Consider the following 19,864-nt stretch of genomic DNA (forward strand, 5'->3'; position numbering starts at 1 on the left):
TGTTTCACGCTCGAATCGAACACATTGTGTATTCCGCTAGTGTTGCTATGCAGTAAATTGTTATTGAAGTAAAGAAGTGTTTCAATAATTGAATAACTGTCTGGAAAATAAATATAGACCGGTGAAACTTTACCGGTCATGTAAAAAAATAACCAAGTAAACAGTTTCACTCCGACATATATATTATATAAAACTGTTGCGTGTCCAACGCTGTCTTGCCACTCATTTGATATAATTAACAATTCGAAGCTCCAGTCGACTTATCGCATCGTGGACAACCGAAGTAGGCCACGAGTCGCGACTTAAACTTTCCACAAAGATTTTGCAAATTAAATTCGTCTCCGCGGGGGTGGTTTTAATAATGAGGAATATTTTACTTAATTAAACTTAATTACAGGTTGACGTTAAGCGTTGCACCGACGCGTTCTAAGTAATGCTTAATGAAAAATGAGTTTACAATGGTTATTTTAATATCATTCGAGCGGCACCGGCGCGCCGTGCATACCTGCGCAATTATTTTTAACATTCTGATAATCATATTTCATGGAAAGGTTGATTGCTTTTTTATTTCATGTAAGCGTATGTTTAATTTATGTAATTGTTCAACGGTGGAAAAATAGAGTGATTACTTTTTGTGTGTAGCGTAAATTATGCTATATTGCAATACAATACAATAACTTTTTATTACACACAAAATGATTAATTTCATTATCGTTTCAAACATTGAAAGAGATCATTGACATCCGAATTTTATTCTGGGATTACACTAACATCAAATATCTTTAATTATAATCGCAACAGTCGAAACGAAGCGTTTATTGCAACAATCTGATAGTTGCAAAGTATTTTTTATATCATATTCTCCGATAATTATGAGCGTTGATATGAAGTTTAGGGTCATCAGAGATGCAACTCAAATTTGCTCTCAAGGGCGATATCAGTTGAGATGCTGTCAAACATCAGCTTGTTAAGATTGTCGCCATTTCATAAGCAGATATTAACAGCATCTCAAGTGATATCTCAAGTCGCAGCAGGACAGATTTTTACAGTTGAGTTTTGTTTAATCAACAGCGCCGATTCAGCTGAGCCCAAGCTCCTAAATTACTGCTTAAGCTTGACTAAATAGTTCAATACATTAAATGTCTACTTGAGATCCTACTCAAGTTTGAGTATAATTTATTAATATAGCCTTTAGTACGCCGCAAACATTAAAAGCTAGAATATTTTTCGCATAAAGATTACCTTTTCATTAAATCATATACATTACATAATTAATTACTTTTTTACAACTACAGCTTCTTTTCATACACCTCACAAACTTTGCTCACAAAACCCACCCAACATATTAATTAATAACATAATTAACTATACATACGTTTGCGTAACTTTCACCTACAATATCTAAAGTTTAACATTACATTATGCCCGTTTGTGTATACAATTCACGTAAGTTCGTGAAACAATATTATTGTGTTTGCGTTAAGTTATCGAGCGGCGGTCCAATATCACGGGCAAAAACTAAGTTTCTCATCAAGCGCATAGATCCACTGTTTATGGATGCGGCATTGTTGTCGAACGGAGTTTGTTTTGTTTGGGCGATGTTAATTGGACTGACTTTTTAAACATTTGTGCATTGTTATTTGTTACAGCTGGATTTTTTATGTATGAAAAAAAATGATTGGTTTTCACAGATAATTTCTTGTTTGATATATTTATATCAGCAGAACACTAAAGTCTCACATTTAGATTAATTGCGTGGTAAATATTAATAACTTAGTCTTGAATAAATTGTTGGTTGGTACATATTGACATAAGTGAGTCCAATTACTTATTTATTAAAACATGGTTCTCAAACTGACTTAAAATGCATGGTATTAATATAAGTAATTACAGTAAGTAGTAAGTATTATAATTAAATTATTCATACTAAACATTGAATAAACGTGACAGCAGTTTAAAATATTTTTAAGAAATTATAAATATTCACAAATTATAAAGAGACACCTCATTTCGTCCCATGACCATGAAGACTGGAAAGTCTTCGAAACGTAGGGAAAAAACATAATGTAAAAACCGCGAAAATATCCGGAAAATAGTTTTATTAAAATGTCTAACATTCGCGTAAACATAAGAAATCATTAAATGAATTTATTTTCAGGGTAAATGCATGAAACTCGAAATTCTATTTGAGTTTACATTTACTGTGATTGGAATACTTCTACAAAATTACGGAAAGCTGATATATTTGGGTGATATTTTACTTTTTAGATTTATTAATTATTTGTTATTAATTATAATTTCTGTGCTAATCTGTTCGTAGTCAAACTTTCCGAGATTTCTATTAGGCTAAACCCTTGCAATTAGGGGTGCGATCGTTCGTTTAGTTCTTAGTTTTGATTCGAATTCAGATGTTTTGAGAGGGGTTGGCGGTGGAAGGGGTAGACTAGACAGGATTTAAAGAAACTAATGCAATAGTTTGTTAATTCCCTGTGTTCATTCATAAATATTTCTCATTAATAAAATTACGTGTGCCACTTCCAGACGTCAATATCACATTGTAGAGAACTCTGGGCAGGGATCTTAGCGGTATCGTCTATAACTACTGATAATCCGCAACTTCCTCCAACTAATGCAATAATTACTATTGAATTGTTTACTATCTCTGGCTTTTGTGCTGTGACATACTTTGAGCATATTACACAATACAGAATATCAAGGGCTAGTAGTATGTTGTCTGTTTGTGTGTGATATTATATTATTAAAATAAGGACTTTCAATTTGAAAGTGAATCGCTTGTATATTGAGAAAAAACGTATCGCACGTTGAAAAAAATGTGGCATTATACGAATTTTGACGGTGTAGAGTTAGAGCGACATTTGAAATCGCAATAGGTCACTTGGGGTATCACTAGACGTCACAAGTGTCTCTTCATACTTTTAAGTTTTGTGTTTGTTCGTTTAAACATAAACTCACCCTAGTCCAGTTCGTGTCCAGTCATCAGCGACAATTAATGTCGCTCTAACTGTATACCGTCAAATTTCGTATAATGCCACTTTTGTATTTAACGTGCTATATTTATTTGCCGCCCTTTCAGGCTTTGGAAGAGCTTTCCCGGACGCGTGTTCCCTCCTTTTTATAATCCTGGGTCCTTTCGCAGTTGCGTAATGAAGCATCGTAGTAGGCTGATGTGATAGTGTCAAATGGGATGAGATAAAAAAAAATATTTAGGACAGTAACAAGTATACAATATTGGACTATAGTAACCATAATAACTGCATTAGTATAAACTGTGTCGCAGTTATTAGGCCCACCACAAGACTTAATTATAAAAATAAATTTACTTGTACATAGTTCAGTTGACATAATAGCCAAAAGAGAAATAAGAATAAATACTTAAATACATAAATAGATAAAAACAAACAATGAGTCATTAAGTGGAATTTCAATAGATAATCATGTGTTACCATTCGACACTCTATCTGGACGGCTTCACGTTTACCATCAGGTGCAGTGCAGTCACTTTGTCGCGATCGTTACAAAAAAAATATATTTTAAACGAGCTAAAAATAGTTTTAATGTAGTTGGCATAAAAATGCAAGTTGAACACAAATCGGATTACGTGCCGTGATCTAGTGTCCGTGGTAGCGATACGTTTAAAAATTATATAAAAATGGGTATTGGGGACATGTAACTTTAATATTGCGTTTTTTTTTAATAATGGCTGCATAAATTAATGGAGTTCGCTTTTTTTTGCAATATAAAATGAGGAAAAAAATATATATTTGGGATTGAGATGGTGTTGTGGTAGCCCACAGTTTACGAGAAGAGCTAGAATTTTATTGCGGTTTTAATATTTTACTTTTCTCCCGACGTTCCGAAGACTTTGCAGCCTTCATGGTCACGGGGGGGACTGCATGAAGGCTGCAAAGTCTTAAAACCGCGATAAAATTCGTAAAGTAGTTTAATTTAAATGTCTAACATTCGCGTAAACTTGAGAAATCAGCGAGATAGAAGTTGACTATACATTCTGCAGCCACCATAATATGTTGTAACAAAAAGGATAAAGAATTATACCTATCGATATTTCTTTCCTCAAATAAAGTAGTTAACGTGTGATAAAAATATGCATTGCTTTTTACAAAATAAAAACATATCACGCCTTTATCCCATAAGGGTAGCTATAGGTGTAACCATGACACCAACTTTTCACCATGTTTGTTCTATCCGATGATGTAGCGGACGAGTCTATCGCCATTAGATCTATCTATAAGTACTAATGTTATAACGAGGAAAAGTTTGTAACTCTGTGTATTTGTAGGGCCTAATCTCTGGAACTACTGAACCAAATTAGAAATTTCTCTCACTTATAGGAAGCTATATTAGTCATGAGTGCTATATGCTACTTTTCATTCTAGAAAAAATGTTAAGGCTTTTTATACCGGAAAAAACGCGGGCCATAGCTAGAATTTATAAAAATATAAAACTCACCATGCATTTTGTCGTTGAGCAGTGCGTATCTGGGATTTGAAGCGACATCCAGCGGCAGCGAGTTCCAGAGCCAGCGGATCTTGGGCGAGGGAGTCCCGCTCGCCTGGCAGGGCAGTGTGGCCGTGTGCCCAACTTCCACCACCATCATCGTGGGCGGCGGCGCGATGTTCGGGAATCCGGGGGGCACTTTGTCAGCTGTGGGAAAAAATAATACATATATATGAGTACATGAGAATTTATATACTTTATTTCCAAGAGGGTATGCAGAGGTGCAACTAGCGCACCGACAAACTGCCATTTGTATTCATGGTCATCGCCAAATTTGACACAAATTCCAGAATCCGGGCTGATACTGAGCAGAAAAAATTAATATCGCTTTTCCCGACCAGGGATTCGAACACGAGACATCAGAGCGACAGTCGTACCGCACGCGCAGTACAATAAGTCCACCGAGGTATCATAAGCACATAATATAGAAAGCTAAGAAACTATTACGACTCATGGCAAAGTAGGGAATGAAGTTATTTTGGTTTTAAGCCTGGGCCTAGGTAACTTATGCTACAAAAATAATATATTGATCTGTTGAAAGATTAATTTGTGACATATCGAGTATGATTTCATTTAATTGTGTTTTGGGGCAAAATTTTGCAATCGTCAGATAAAATTTATCCATCAAATAAACTATAAATTGACTGTATAAAGTGAGAGAAATTGACAACTTTATACATACAACTGTCATTTTTAATTCATCTATGTCGTACTTCTATCTATCCTATGAATTATATTTTTATGATTGAAAAATCAGCCCTTAGTCAATTTATAATTAAAATATCGTATTTAGTATCATATTTTACACAATTCTCGAATAACAAATTAAAATAAAGTCACGTAAAATACATTCCCCATAAATCAATTGTCTATAAAATGGATAACGGAACGTAATAGAGAAGTAATCTTGTTTAATTTAATTCCGGCGAAATATACCGGACTAATCCAGGCGTCGGTGGATCGGAAAAAGCAATAATTCGCGCAAATCTCAAAGGCGGCTGTAAAATTTCAAATAGTGGGAAGATGTTAATTCACCAAATTAAATTGCGCCCCGCCCCGCGGTCCGACTGAACGAAATTTGATTAAGTTACAAGACTCACAGCTTCTGACATTATTCCTCCGGGTTATTGAACGGGGATGGATTTCGGTATTTTTGCTGGGGGGTATTTTGTTGTGGAAACTATAAATCTTTTATGGCGAATAAAGTGCGTTCCCAACATAATATATTGTGAACTCATCACACTGACATCTTTATCTATGCAGAACCGGAGCTATAGCACTAAAATTGTTGCGTCTATAATGTAATGTAAGGTGGGTTAGTGGGTTAGGAGTAAGCTCGTCCTCATATGGGACTCAAATTCAAATCCGAGTAATAATACACTGTGTGTACTGGTGGTAGGTCTCTCATATGTGAGAATCCGCCTGGGTAGGTTTCACCGCAATATCTATTTCTACCACGAGGCAGCAGTGTGTAGTTACTGTTGTGTTCCGGTTTGATGGACATCGTAGCTAGTGTAACTACTGGACATAATAAGACTTAACATCTCTTGTCTAAAATGGCGAGCGCAGTGAAATACCAAATAATACTTTGTGATTCAAGATGTCGGATGGTGTTTCTATTGATTATGGGCGGTCGTATGGCTTACCATCAGGCGAACGGCTAGCTCGTCTCTAAAGTACAACGATCGATTCAATAAACAATACAGCTTTAGCATTTGTAACTTTTTTAACGTGGTATTTTATTTTCAATCAATCTGTCAATCTGGCTTACTAATTAAATAATATACACAGCATTTAACATTAATCTATCCAAAAAATATATGTCCATTAAATAAATGCCAAGTACGGTCCTGGCTCAAAATCTCGTCTGAAAGAGTACACGAGAGATAGGAATGAAGTAGATTTGGCAAGATTGCTTTGTGAACTTTAAAACGTGGACGAAACTCATTGTCTGGTAATATTTCGGTCGATTAATAAGATAAACAGGAAGGTTCGTTAGAATTTGAAATTAAATACTGCTTTACATATAACCGAGCAAGTATTTTAGTAACAGGGCGTATGGATAATTCGGTACAGTAAATGTTTATTACTCATCGTTATATTGTTATGTTTTCTTCTTCTTTAAATATCGTCGCCTGATCTGTTGGGTTTTGGAAAGGTTACATATTTGTATAATATAATGTTTGATCTTACAGCTGTAATTGTTTAGTATAAACAAAATACTAATAATAGCTATTTTCTTTTTAGATACATAATTATTATTTGTTTTGTATTCTAAATACTGGCAACACGTACATAGTTTAGCTATGTAAAGATAATTACGTGTATTTGTCAACGTTATTTTTTTTATCGTGCATGGCACAGTGACTCCACTACACTTGGTGGTAAGTGGAGTGGGGTCCGATAGAATGTCGATTAACCCTCGACAGTCGAAATAATCATGCCGGCCTTCTAGAACCGGATAATACAATTAAAACCAAAATCCAGCAGAATCGTACCATTGAATCACTAACTCCAATCATCTCTATTAATAGACTAAATATCATCAGTATGTACTACGTTCATGCACCACCCCGTGGAGACTATCGCTTACCGCGAACATTAATTATAATTACCATGCCGAGCCGACACAAGTTCCGCGCAGATACTAACATAATTCACGGGCCTACCGGGTGTCGTAAGGCTATCGCACGGCGCATCGTTGCGACGCTTTTGGCTCGTTCGGTTCCGGATAATGGATATTGATTGGTTTTGTTTCAAACTGTTTGTATGTGGAGATTTGTTTTAATATATCGCACAATGTACACAAATCTTAAAGTTTTATTTTTCAAATTTGGAATGTCATATTATTATTTTTTAAAAAATACAATTAAAGTAATTAACACGTCATTTATACGATAGAAGTATTTAATTAATATAATTCACGTAAGTCTTGAAAAATGTTACGCCTGTGAGACATCGCCCCCACACACACCCAAATCCGCCCCTGCTAAGGCAACAGACCAAGTTACACTTGTTAAAGACATGATTTCCGACATGGAACCCATAGTGATTATTTAAATATATGCCAAAGTTACATGCTCACGGCCGCCATTTGCATAATGTTGAGTGGAGTGAAAACGATTTTATGAGCATAATTCTTTACGAATTTAATTATTTAGGGCTGCCATTTTGCGTTTTGCTCTATTCCAAGTTAATTTTTGTTAATTTTGATTTCATTTCGTGACAAAGTTGTACAATCGTATAGGTGAAAACAATATTGTTTGTTTTATATGCGTATATAAGAGACTGGTACAAATACCCGATAAAAAAAATAATTGGATTGTTTTAATTAGGTAGGACTTTTTGTATGAAATATATTTACCACCGCTTCTGGTTCTAAAATCCAATTGTGGCAGGTATAAGCGGAGCCGTGTTTGAGCCGTGACACCTGCGAACTTTTACGTTCAATCACAAAGTAGAACAATAAAGAATCTATGCGATTTTTTTAATTTTAAAATCTCACAAGTTCCACAGCTAAGGAGTCTGTATCTAATATATAGACGCAACCCCACTTTATATAACTGTTCTAAATTAGCATTGCAAACGGTGGACGCACTAATGTAATTCTGCCTAACCCCAAGACAGTGGCGTCATCCTTATAACTCTTTATTGAATCTTGAACATAATTTAATGTACGTCACAATGCCAATATTACAGAAGATTTCTCAACATTTTTTTTCCAAGTAAGACGTAAGGCCATCCTTACACGGCACATTACACGGCGTATCAATTACTTTCCCCCAGACAGGTTAACAAGGGACTACATTGTAATTAATTAACTCCTGCCGTGTGCCCAGTGTTCAGTTTAATGTCAGAATTTTCAAGCCTAAGGTAAGGTTTCCGACTCGGTGTACAAACTACATTTGTTTGTTTTCTGTTCTTTCGTTACAAAATGTATTAAAAACAAACGCTAAGTCATAAACGTGGTGTAATTTATATTGTTATTTTGTGAAATAGCTCATTTAACCATAGAAAATATTTTTCTTAAAAATTAATTCTGTCGTAGTACAGTGCCCGACAAGTTGCTGTAGCGATCGACGGTATTGCTACAGCGTAGCCTCGTAGCCGTTTCTGAAGCGTTGTGCAGTGGAATTAAAGTGGGCGTAGAAGTAGTTAGGCAAGCGCTACGGTGAATGTATCTAAGTATGACGTTTGTATTCACTACAATAAGGAAACCTGCATGACATTGTTTGGGGATATATGATGTTCTTGTGGTAGATACTACGAGTACTGTATACAGAAGCGGGGCATAGTCGAGTGCGCGCGGCCGATTTTATCGCGCAACCAATCCGATTATCGTAGATTGTTTTTGTTAGGTACAGCCAACCGCACTGCTCTAGTAACGTGTTTGGGACAAGGTGTGAGCATCGAGAGTGCTAATGACGGTGGTTTTTTAAATAAATTCCAACTATCATTTTAATTACCTTAAAAATATATTTTTTGTATTTGGATGAAATTTGGAACACAAATATGACAAGTTCTGGATGAAAATATGGAAAAAATTTAATAACAAAATCGAGCATTGAACGATTTCATATTCATTTAAAAAATATAGTATGTTATCGGTCTTAAAAATTCTCAAACCTATCAATTGTTAGTTGAACATATCTTATTTTGGGGGCTTTCAACCCCTAAAACACCGCATCTGGCTACACCCATATACATAATATACTGTGTAATGTTTTCGATGTCAGGAATCACAAAGAATATTTTCTTTTCAAACAATTCGCTCTCTATATGACACTTATGGCACGCATTGATTCGATTTCGCGGCGTGTTTCAAGACAGTGTGTCCATGCCTTATGACAAGAAGTTGTTTGCATGGCATCGTAACCTCTATGATTCCGGTTGTTTTCGTCATAAAGTCCTGTCGCCAAGCAGTATTGGCATTGTAGCCAGTATGATATTGAGCATTATGAGTCTTAACGTCTAATGTTTAAGAGTGAGCGCAGTGCAGCGGTACACAGTACTTTGTATTTTAAAGTCTTGGGTCGTGTTGCTACTGTATTTTTTTGTTATGATACCTTTAAATAGTAGATGTTACAAACAAAACTAAAAACACAATACTAGAAAAAATCCATGGAAAGTCCCACTTCAAATCTTCAAATTTAAAGTAAGGGATTAAAAATTCTCGGTTAAAAATACAGGTAACCTTCAAAAGCCGCTTGTCAGTTATTATAAAGTTCACATGTGAATTTATTTATTAAAAGATATCCTGTCGGAACTTGATTTACCCGTTTCATATAAAATTGTGCTTATTTTAAATTTTTGGCTTTCATCGTTTATTTTTTCCACACTCATAGCACTTTCCCCCACTCTATAAATCTTATCAAACAATCACACTATTATACCGATGACACACCCTGCTCGATAAATCATCGTCTGTCATTAAAAATATTTTATTATAAAAGTCCATATTTCACGGCTAATACTTCGCGCACCTTTGCATTCCACATATTTTAAAAAGTTATTCGATTCTTTCCGCCTTATTGAAAATGAACTTTATATTCAAATTTTCTTAAGGTTGAAAGTAGAACGATGTGATTTTCTGTTGTGGAAAGGATAGATTCGATATTGATTGAGTGGAGAGCAAACTACTTGTTCAGATCTTATTATGTAATTGAAGTTATTGCGGTAGTGATTTTCTTTTCCATTCATAATAATTGTGTTTCGACTATTCTGCCATAAACCATCATTTCTATAAATTGGTTTTGGAAAGAGTTTGACTTTATTGCCTGGTTTTCTATAGAGATAAATTGAAATACAAACTTGTCTTCAAACTGGTAAAAGAGTTAATACTGAGTCTAAAAAAAAAAACACCTTTTTAGATCGGTTAAAATATTCAATCATTGGAACCACATAGATTCTTGGATTAAATAGCACTAAACTGCACTATAGTCGTTCTGCTACAGGACTTCTAAAGCCTGGAGAAGAAGAAAGTTATAAGTTCGAGTCGAGCCACAGACCGCAGGCTGCAAGCGAATCTTCTGGTTTCTATAAATTTATATGAAAAATATTTTGAGCAACGTGACATTGTGGCGCGCAGCCATGGCGCGTGGCTTCGGTCGACTTTAAACGTTATTTCGAAATATCACATAAAAAAAAAAAATGATGAATTGCTAATGTAACCCACGTAATGCGAAAACCCTCGGAAACGAGTGAAATCTGCAGCCGTGGTGGCATGCAATCTATCTCAGAATAGAAAAGGCCGCGATCGTATGCAACAATGCGGTCGATCATAGCCGCACACTACAGTGCAGCCTGCTGCTGCAGTCTCAGACTTGTACCTTGAGAATAGTAACCCCATTTTACAATCCCATATCTGCAAACATAATATTAAATAGTAAATTTTCACAACGACCAGTTACAAAATTGGCTACAACCTTGAAACCGGTACACGGCGTTACTCGTAAGAAGAAATTCTTTCACACAAACAAAGTGAAACTTTACGTAAACGTTAACTCAGTTTCCGATTAGCCCGCAAGCCCGGCCGAAAATAAATACCGACCGCTAATGACTTTACGGTGTCGAACATCGCCGTGCGGCTTGTCAGGGAGCCGATGGAACGAAGTTATCCCGATTTCCGCCGGTACGGAGCGCTCGAAGGGAATCGCTTTTCGGTCAAGTTTCCGCCAACTTACGCCCCGCGTCCCCCCTCGACCATAACTTCGTTTTGTTTACTTCGATGTACGCGGAATGTTGATGTGTTCGACGCTTTCGTGATATCTATAAAATATACTTGGGGATAGCTTCAAAGAATTACTGAACCTGGGCCTCTTTACCTTCGCTTAGAGTATTTCTGCGTGGGACGGTATCGTTTCATTTACTGCTGTTATAATCAACTAACTAGTAGACAACAAGCTTCGGTAACGTAGATGAGTGCTTATCTCTTCGGGGATAAAGGCATGATATTTCTTTTTTTTTAAACAGTAAGTATAGAGTTCAGTTCAATCAGAATTTATTTATGGCATATTTTTTTCATCGGCACACCGGTACATTGAAGTTATTGGCAAAGAATTCATTATTCGGTGCTGGCTTGTACTCGGTACTGAATAAAAGCCTTTCAATTGCGGGCACTATTATAACAACATTAAATAAACGATAGTGTATACTTGTACATGCAACTTAAATTAATGAGTAGTTTTATATAATATTCACATAGCAGAGGACTTGTGGCTACTTCAATAATATAAGCAGACGTCGATGCCACCTCGACAGCGAGATTCCGGTCAGTGCAGTTCTCGGCTCTTCCATCTTAAATCTTCAGCAATCGCATTCCTCGCGGAGACAGTTGCCGGATTTTACCACAGAACTGCCGTTTTTTTCAACAACAGTGACAATCGTATTGCACCTAATCCTATGGCTATATAGAAACGTTCACACACGAAGCCGACACAAAAACGTCGGCGTTTGATATTAATACGGTCGGATTTAATTGCTTCCACCTATAAAGGAGAACGTTCATCTTTAATTAAAATTTCCAAAGCACTTTTCGACGTCGGAACAAAATTTCCCCGCGCCCAATGTTAACAATGTGAATATTATTTATGTACGCAAATTGCTTTCAATTTCGGGGCCCGGCTTAATTAATCCGTTTAATGGAATAAATAGAGTTTGATTTTTTCCTTTTTGCCGCGTGTAATAGAGCGCTCCGTCTGTTTTGTTGCTTCGTGATTGACGAGGAGTTAATTTCTTTGTGTAAAACGTACTTGGTATTGGTTATTATATTTGTGTGTCGACGTTAATATATTGTTCGTGTAATGTTGTACTGTTACAAGTCTTATGTCGTGGGTATTAAGAACTACCGAAGTTTTTATGGACCTATAATGGATACGAAAAAATATTGCAATCCACTACATTTGTATCAGTGTGTTAACTGTTAATTATATTCCCTTGGTCTTACTTTACAACCCATCCGTTGCGTTAAGTATATTGTACAACAGGAATATCAATCAAATTAGTCTTTCTCCATCCACTCCTGGGAACAGGCCTCCTCTCTATTACGTCATTCTTTTTGACTCTGTGCAAGCCTCATCCACTGCTTGCCAGCACGCATCGCGATATCATCTCACAATGGGCTGGTGGTGATGTACGAAATAATTAATAATATGCAGAAATAATTACAAGTAATATAACGTTCAAACACGCATACTTGTTGCTTGCCATGTTGCAGTAATTCAAGCTGAGATGGGACCCGACCCCTTTCGGACTCACACAGCTGTTCAATAGGTACGGTACACATTTTATGTTATACCTGGCTTTTAGTGTCTTATTGTTTTTTTTAATTACTTTATTAGGTATAAGTTTTGTTTATACTTACAATTTATGTTTAGTGTGTGTTACCGCAATAAACTTATTTACTTTCTTCTTATCTTTCGTTCTTACATACGTTTCTTATCATATCTTATTACTTTATCTATCACAGTATTTAACCTTGAAATGACTTCTTACGCCCTTAAATAAACACCTTCATTAATCTGACATCCTAACAGCTTACCTAAATGAATTATCTGAAGATTTAGTCCTTTCAAATCTGGCATCAAAAGGGTTCGTATAACGGATCGGCGCGTTGATTCTTCTCGGGTTAGGCTCGAGCGTAGAATTGTTAGGGGGTATATTTGACACTAGGGTAATGCTTTTAATCGAATTTGTAGGGCTAAGTATGCGGGTGTTTTGATAACTTATTATTTTTAAGATAATAATGAGGTATAATACAAGCGGCGATAGCCTAGTTGGGTGTGGAACGGACTGCGAAGACGAATGTCCGCAGGTTCAAATCCCAAGGGCACACACCTCTGACTTTTCTAAAATCATGTGTGTATTCTTTGTGAATTTATCGTTCTCTTTAACGGTGAAGGAAAAACATCGTGAGGAAACCTGCACATCTGAGAAGTTCTCTATAGGAATTTCGAAGGTGTGTGAAGTCTACCAATCCGCACTAGGCCAGCGTGGTGGACTAAGGCCTAATCCCTCTCAGTAGTAGAGGAGGCCCGTGCTCAGCAGTGGGCGAGTATATAATACAGGGCTGATATTATTATTATTATTATATATAATGACATACGTGAAAATTGAACTTAAATGGAGTTTGACACTAAACGGCTGAAGTGAAATGTAAACTATACTTTTTATTTGCGATGTATAGAATTATTTCGCAATTTTGCAGTAATGTGTTGACTACTCCACTAGTTTTCGGTTGGTAATGAGTTCTTATTAACTCACATAAAATACAAGCATAATTAGATTTCAAAAACAATGTTACTCCATTCAAACTCGCACAAATCCTAGCCGCGAGCCAAATGAAACTATGGCCCAGTAGCGCGGATCCACACTGAAAACGCTCGGCCAATTCCTCTGTAAAAGCCATCAGAAGCAAAGGCCGATCCTCAAAAAACAACAATTTACAACAGCACGAGCGGCACAAAAGCGCCCTCTGGTGATCCCGGGCTTGTTAACATTTGCCCGGACAAAAGAAACGTGTATCACAAATGCGACTCACCGCCGCGGCCATTACGACCCGCGCAGGGGGGGGAGGGTGCCCAAAAACGGCCGGGGCATATGTAACCCACCGTTGGAATCCTACCATTTGTTACTTATACTACTTATGCTGTGTTTGGAGAGGACATGTCGCTTGCTTGCTAGTTGGGATTGTGATTTTATAATTGTATACTGTTTGAGATTATGTTTGTTAATTATTAAATATATGACTAGGCGTTTAATAATTATTTCAGTTAAAAATATCACAAAATTTATAAACATTTTAAATATTATAGGATCTAATTAAAAATCGGTCTCATACAGATTATCCGCAGAATATTATTTGTAAACAGTGATAGCAAATGCGTATTTTTGTAATAAAACATCATCAGTAACCTAAAATAACATATCCATAAATCTTACTAATAACAGATACATAGAGATCACTTTATTAATTAATAAAAACGTCTTTTTAAACAGTACAGTGTATAAAATAGTAAAAATAAATAGCTTGGAACCTCAATCATCAATTTAATATCCACCTAAATCCATTACTAGCTTGACTCTTCATAAATTCTCATGTGTAACATCCGTCTAAACGGGTCACAATAGTAAGTAGTCGGAGGTCATTCCGCACAATGGGCACTGTGTAGTTCAAATCTCGACAATAACCTCGCGCTACGTGGAGAGCAATTTTCGGCTTCTTGTCAACTCAGGATTACAACCGGTGACGAATTTACACACTTAGCGTCGACCCGGAGGGATTTCACCTTCAAATATTACTTGTTTTTAGAGTGTTACTTAAGACGGGTTTTAGTTGGACTGTAGTGATAAAAAGTTTATAAAAGCAAACGTAAGTAATTATTGTTATGAAGCGTTGACCAGTTCGGAGTCAGATACTGATAGATAATTACTTTCAACATATAGTAACGTTTTAATGGTAAAGCTTAATATAGGCATAGTATACACACGCTGAACTGGAGTTACATCACGGTTTCACCGAAAACAACTGTGAATTAACAGATTATTGCGTTTCCTATGACGAGTAAAATTGCTCGAGGCTCAAACAAACCTATCAAACCCACTTGCTTGTTTATTTAAAAAGATAAGTCATGTAATTTTCCTACTTTAAATCATGATAATATTTGTCCAAACGCATCAGCAAAGTTCAACAATTTAATTATAAATTTATAAATTCAACACTAAATAAACACACGAGGCAATCTGTGGATCCAGTGTGTGGCAGTGGCGCTTGTTTCACGCACGCAAAATACGTAATTAAGTTTATATTAGCATACAAGACGCGCGTGAGCAGACGCCGCATAACAAAACGTGTACAGAAGGATCACTTTTGATGTAAATTGTGCGATTCAAATTACGCGCGAAATCATACTTAATTCGAGCATTATGAATGAACATAAATTATATACTTATAGTGCATTACAATGTTTAGGATTGAGTGTGTAATGAAGGCAGTTTGTTATGGATCGTAAAATTATGTCGAGCCAGCTTGTATCGTTACATAAACCATAGCATCACTAGTAATCACCAACTTCTTGAAATGTGTTGTTATTCCAGTAGTACGTAATATGAAATTCAAAAGATGATTATTCATGCTATAAACAAAACTATTTCCAGCATTCAGTTATATTGTAATAAAGAACATAGAAAATAACTTATGATTGGAAAAAAAAATAGACTTGGTAACTATAAAAACCTTCGTAAACGAATGACATTATATAAAGAATTCTCATATTGTAGGAAAACACGCTTTTTTCCCAAATATATAATAATTCGAAATGGATCAATATTAACGGACACTCTGTATTCTTTTATTTTGTGTCACATCGCACAGTATATGAACAAGATTCCTTCGAGATTAGATGGGATACGGCGATGGTTTTGTGTATGTCGTTACGTTTTCATATTACGCGTAAATACGACACTTTTACCGAAGATTCGCGCGAAGAAGCCGAAATAATAACGCCACGTGAATGCACGAAAGATTTTCGGCTTAACTGTTGAGATGAAAGCGTATTTGCCTCGTTATAATTAATTTTAACGGCGATGAGTGTAAATAAAAGATTATTATTATTATCAGTGGTTAAGATTTGATGTTTTGGTGTTGGCGCGTGGTTTACTTGAACTTTGTTACGTAGGTGATATGATTTTATGTTAGCAAGATAAGTGTTAGATCTCTTACATACATACTCTAGATTTCTGTTTGTGCCGTAAAGAGGCACTCTTCAAATAGGACGAGGACATTGTAATCTGTGTGTGAGATTTAACCTCTGAGCTAGAAGGAGTTGGATTACTCTGTAATTCATAGTTTTGTGTTCTGTTGATACTATTTATATGCTGGCGTTGCGCTCACCAGCGAGATACTTGCTCGTCTAACCATTTAGCTATATAAGAAATCCCAAAGATACTTTCTTCAGCAAGTTTATGTGACTTGAGTATCTAAAAATATTGAATCCAAAAGTAACTATGTCAAAGTGTCTTTGTACGAGTAAATGGGACAGTACATTAAGCCTCTGAAGAGCAAACGACAATGTCTACTCACTCATGTCCTTATTTCATTACAGCAAGACCAAGACAGTAACTGACACGGTGTCCTTTGAAAAGTACAAACAAATAAACAAAAAGACAAAACCAAAGATCCTAACAAGATTGCCGTCTCACACAGATTGACGTAGAAATACGTTTACACTCGTTTGTCATATCGTAAAAGGAAATATATTTAGGCGTCCGGAATGTTTTGTTACAAGGCGAAAGTAATTCAATTCTTTGAGGGCACCGATAGAGCGTCTCGTTGTCTTTGTACGTATCAAGCGGAACAAATTGGATAATGTTTCTTATAAGTTTATCTGTGCACTCGCGCCATTGGTTTAGTTTGGGCGTAGTTTGGCTGTAAAACCGAATGGGGTTGGGCGGTTCAAGCTTCAGGTGAGGTGTGACTTGTGATTAGTCTCTATGTTTGTTAGGAACCGATAAGGCGAGAGATTTGTGTAATAAAAAACACGGCTATACAAGTATTTTTTTTTATTTGCCGCAAAATGCCGCTTACTGTAACTGATGGTAAGTGGGGTGAGGTCTAATAGAATGTTGACGAACGAGAGATGATTACCTCACGATAGTCGACACAATTATGCCGGCCTTTTCGCACTGGATATAAACAGGCTTATCCTGAAACGCGACACACTTACGTGGACCAATATGGCGGGTTTTAACACCTTGTGTACCGTGGTCGCTATCCAGGCGGATATAAAATATATCCTACCACCAGTGTCCGTTATGAATAACGGTTTATTAAATAGCGACTATCTTAAGATGCTGACCTTGACCTGACAGCCTCTCAACTGATACCGCCCTTCAGAGAAAAACTGAATGATATCCATTAATACGGTTTTCAGTATTTTGATGAGCAGTAATGTGCAATTACTTGTGTGCTTGTTTTAAAGACCGTCTAGCCAGTATAATTAAACACCATAAGAAAACTTATCATGCAATACTTAAGTTGATAAGCGTGGAGTACGATGAAATGATGAGGCATTCTTTTGTATTTCAAAGATGTTATTAGAGGTGCTTCAATTTGTAATTGTGGGGTTTATTATAAAGCTAAATTTCTCATCTCATTATAAAAAAAAAAAAACCAATGATTTCGAGTGATGTGTACATTTTCGGATTATAAATCTGTTCACGTATGTGTGAGCGAGTGTTGGCTCGAGCTTTGTGGGTCGACAATTAGCCGAATATTTTTGCATTCTGACTTCGCGCAGCGCTGTCAAATTGTCACGGGACTTTGTCATTCAGATATACGGCGTTCTGTGCGGGCATTTTTTTAAATTCCGCGGGAAAACGTGTGCAATGCACTGGTAGCAAGTACAGTTAGGACCACATACCTAATATGACAGCAACGAGACATGTTATTCTTTCGATTTGTAATTATGTCCGCCTATACTGTATGTAACATAATTGACATGAAATAAAATAGCAATTAATAAAATCATTAGATGCTAATTATAGGCATTAGATTGAAACCTATGCTGATTGTAGTCTTCACGCGACTTCCATATGTTCGCTTTCATTCGAAATATTTCTTCGAACAGAAGTCTAAAACGGCCAACACAACAAAAAGGTTTATTGACACCATTCCACACGCGTAAGTAATTCCCATGTTATCCCACGCGCAGATCTTATTCGCGTAATGAAATTTTCTAAGGTGGCAAGACAACTCCCGATAGACTCGGGCGGTCGCATTGAAAGCGTATGTATGTACGCAAACAGGCTTAGCATTACCCGTCCATTTACAAAGAGATACGGGTAAAATTCGCGTACAAGTCAAAACGTATTCCAAATCTCAGATTTCACAGCGATTCAAGTATTATTGCGTGCGACGCGGCGTCTCGTTTTTGGAAAGCGTCAGCGAGGAACGTACGTCGTCTCAAGGTCTTGACGTAATCATGTTTTCTTATTTCATGGCTCCTGCTAGTTTACGTGTATTACCTAAGCGAGCAGTGTTACTATGCGCCGAGCTCGTCTTAGTACAACTTTGTAACAGAAATGACCTGAACAACATGCCTATAGTCAAATGTTATGCTAAAATATATATATTTTTTAATGGTTTAATAAATTTGTATTCATAAAACTAGACTGCGTGAAAATATCAAAGGCTTAAATAAAATATGGAGATAGATAATTAGCGAAACAAAAATGACCAAAGGCAAGGAAAATACTTGTGTTATATCAAAATAATATACATGAAAAGAAACAATCCGAAGCAGCCAATCAGCCTTTGTACGAGTGTCCAAAGGTAACAACCGTGTAAGAAGCTGGCAAAGGTTTTATGCAAACTAAACAAGAACCTAATTACAGACACAAAACATCCACAAAGGTTTGCCATCGACAAAAAAAAATACCTCGCAACAGTACGGTAGATTTTGAATTTCTCAAGATTTCCCCATAGTATTTAATTTTTTTGTTCTTTTTTTAAAAGGAAACTAAAGCAGGAAGGTAATACAAGCTTTTCTGTTATACGGAGGACACTTCCTTTCATTACCCCGGAGAGTCTTCGGCAGAGCGGTGGATGAGTACTGTCGAGCGCACAATTGTTGTTGTAAAAGCTCATTTCGATTCATAAATAATAATAGAATCGTACGGTATTGTTGGCAATATGTATGAGCCATGGATTGCTAAAGATTAATTTCACTTTTATATTATGAGAAATTCATTTATATGAAATACATATGCAGTGGAGATTATGTGGCTGATATTAATAATCATGATTACACGATAAAAATATTCCATTAGTTAATCGTCTGTTGTTAATATTGAGCCACATTACCATGACTGCCTAGGTGACGTAGTTGTATTAGTACAGTGCTAAGGTCGACCTCCGGATAGGCAAAGAGATTGAGTTTTTCTACTTAGTATCAGTCCGAAGACTGTAATTTGTGCCCGAAAAACTTGACACACAGGACGGAAAGTGGGTGCACCAGTGGCGCCTGGAAGTACTTCTTCACGGATAAAAGGCGTGAGTATATGTATTTCCGTGACTATAAAAATATCTCCACAAAACAAAATATCTACAAACTCGATCACCATAAACAAAAACAAAATAAACGGTTACATGTTGTGGCTATTCCGTCTACAGAACTAAGTCTAAATAAACGACACCCGCCTGGTTGTTCCTATGTAAAATTTATGTAATCATTCAGAGCTAGCTTAGGAAGTCCGCTGGCTCCTTGTTGTTTCAGGCTGCGTTTTCAGAAGGAATATTAATTACTCGCAAACGTTATGCAGGTTTGAACTT

The 19,864-nt window shown here is 36.4% G+C and overlaps 1 protein-coding gene across 9 annotated transcripts in view; it reads right to left on the reverse strand.

Annotated features, from left to right (window-relative positions):
- LOC115446720 (tyrosine-protein phosphatase Lar) overlaps window positions 1-19,864 on the reverse strand; it is a 401,337-nt gene that overhangs the window by 52,742 nt on the left and 328,731 nt on the right. For all 9 annotated transcript variants that reach the window (XR_005112401.1, XR_005112397.1, XR_005112400.1 and 6 more), the window contains exon 6: window positions 4,489-4,683. Coding sequence is in view for 4 of the 9 variants with exons in the window: in XM_037438902.1 (XP_037294799.1) it covers window positions 4,489-4,683 (195 nt within the window). In the remaining 5 variants the exon portion in view is untranslated. The remainder of the gene's footprint in view (window positions 1-4,488; window positions 4,684-19,864) is intronic.

This window comes from Manduca sexta, chromosome 15 (assembly GCF_014839805.1).
Source record: "Manduca sexta isolate Smith_Timp_Sample1 chromosome 15, JHU_Msex_v1.0, whole genome shotgun sequence".
NCBI lineage: Eukaryota > Metazoa > Arthropoda > Insecta > Lepidoptera > Sphingidae > Manduca > Manduca sexta.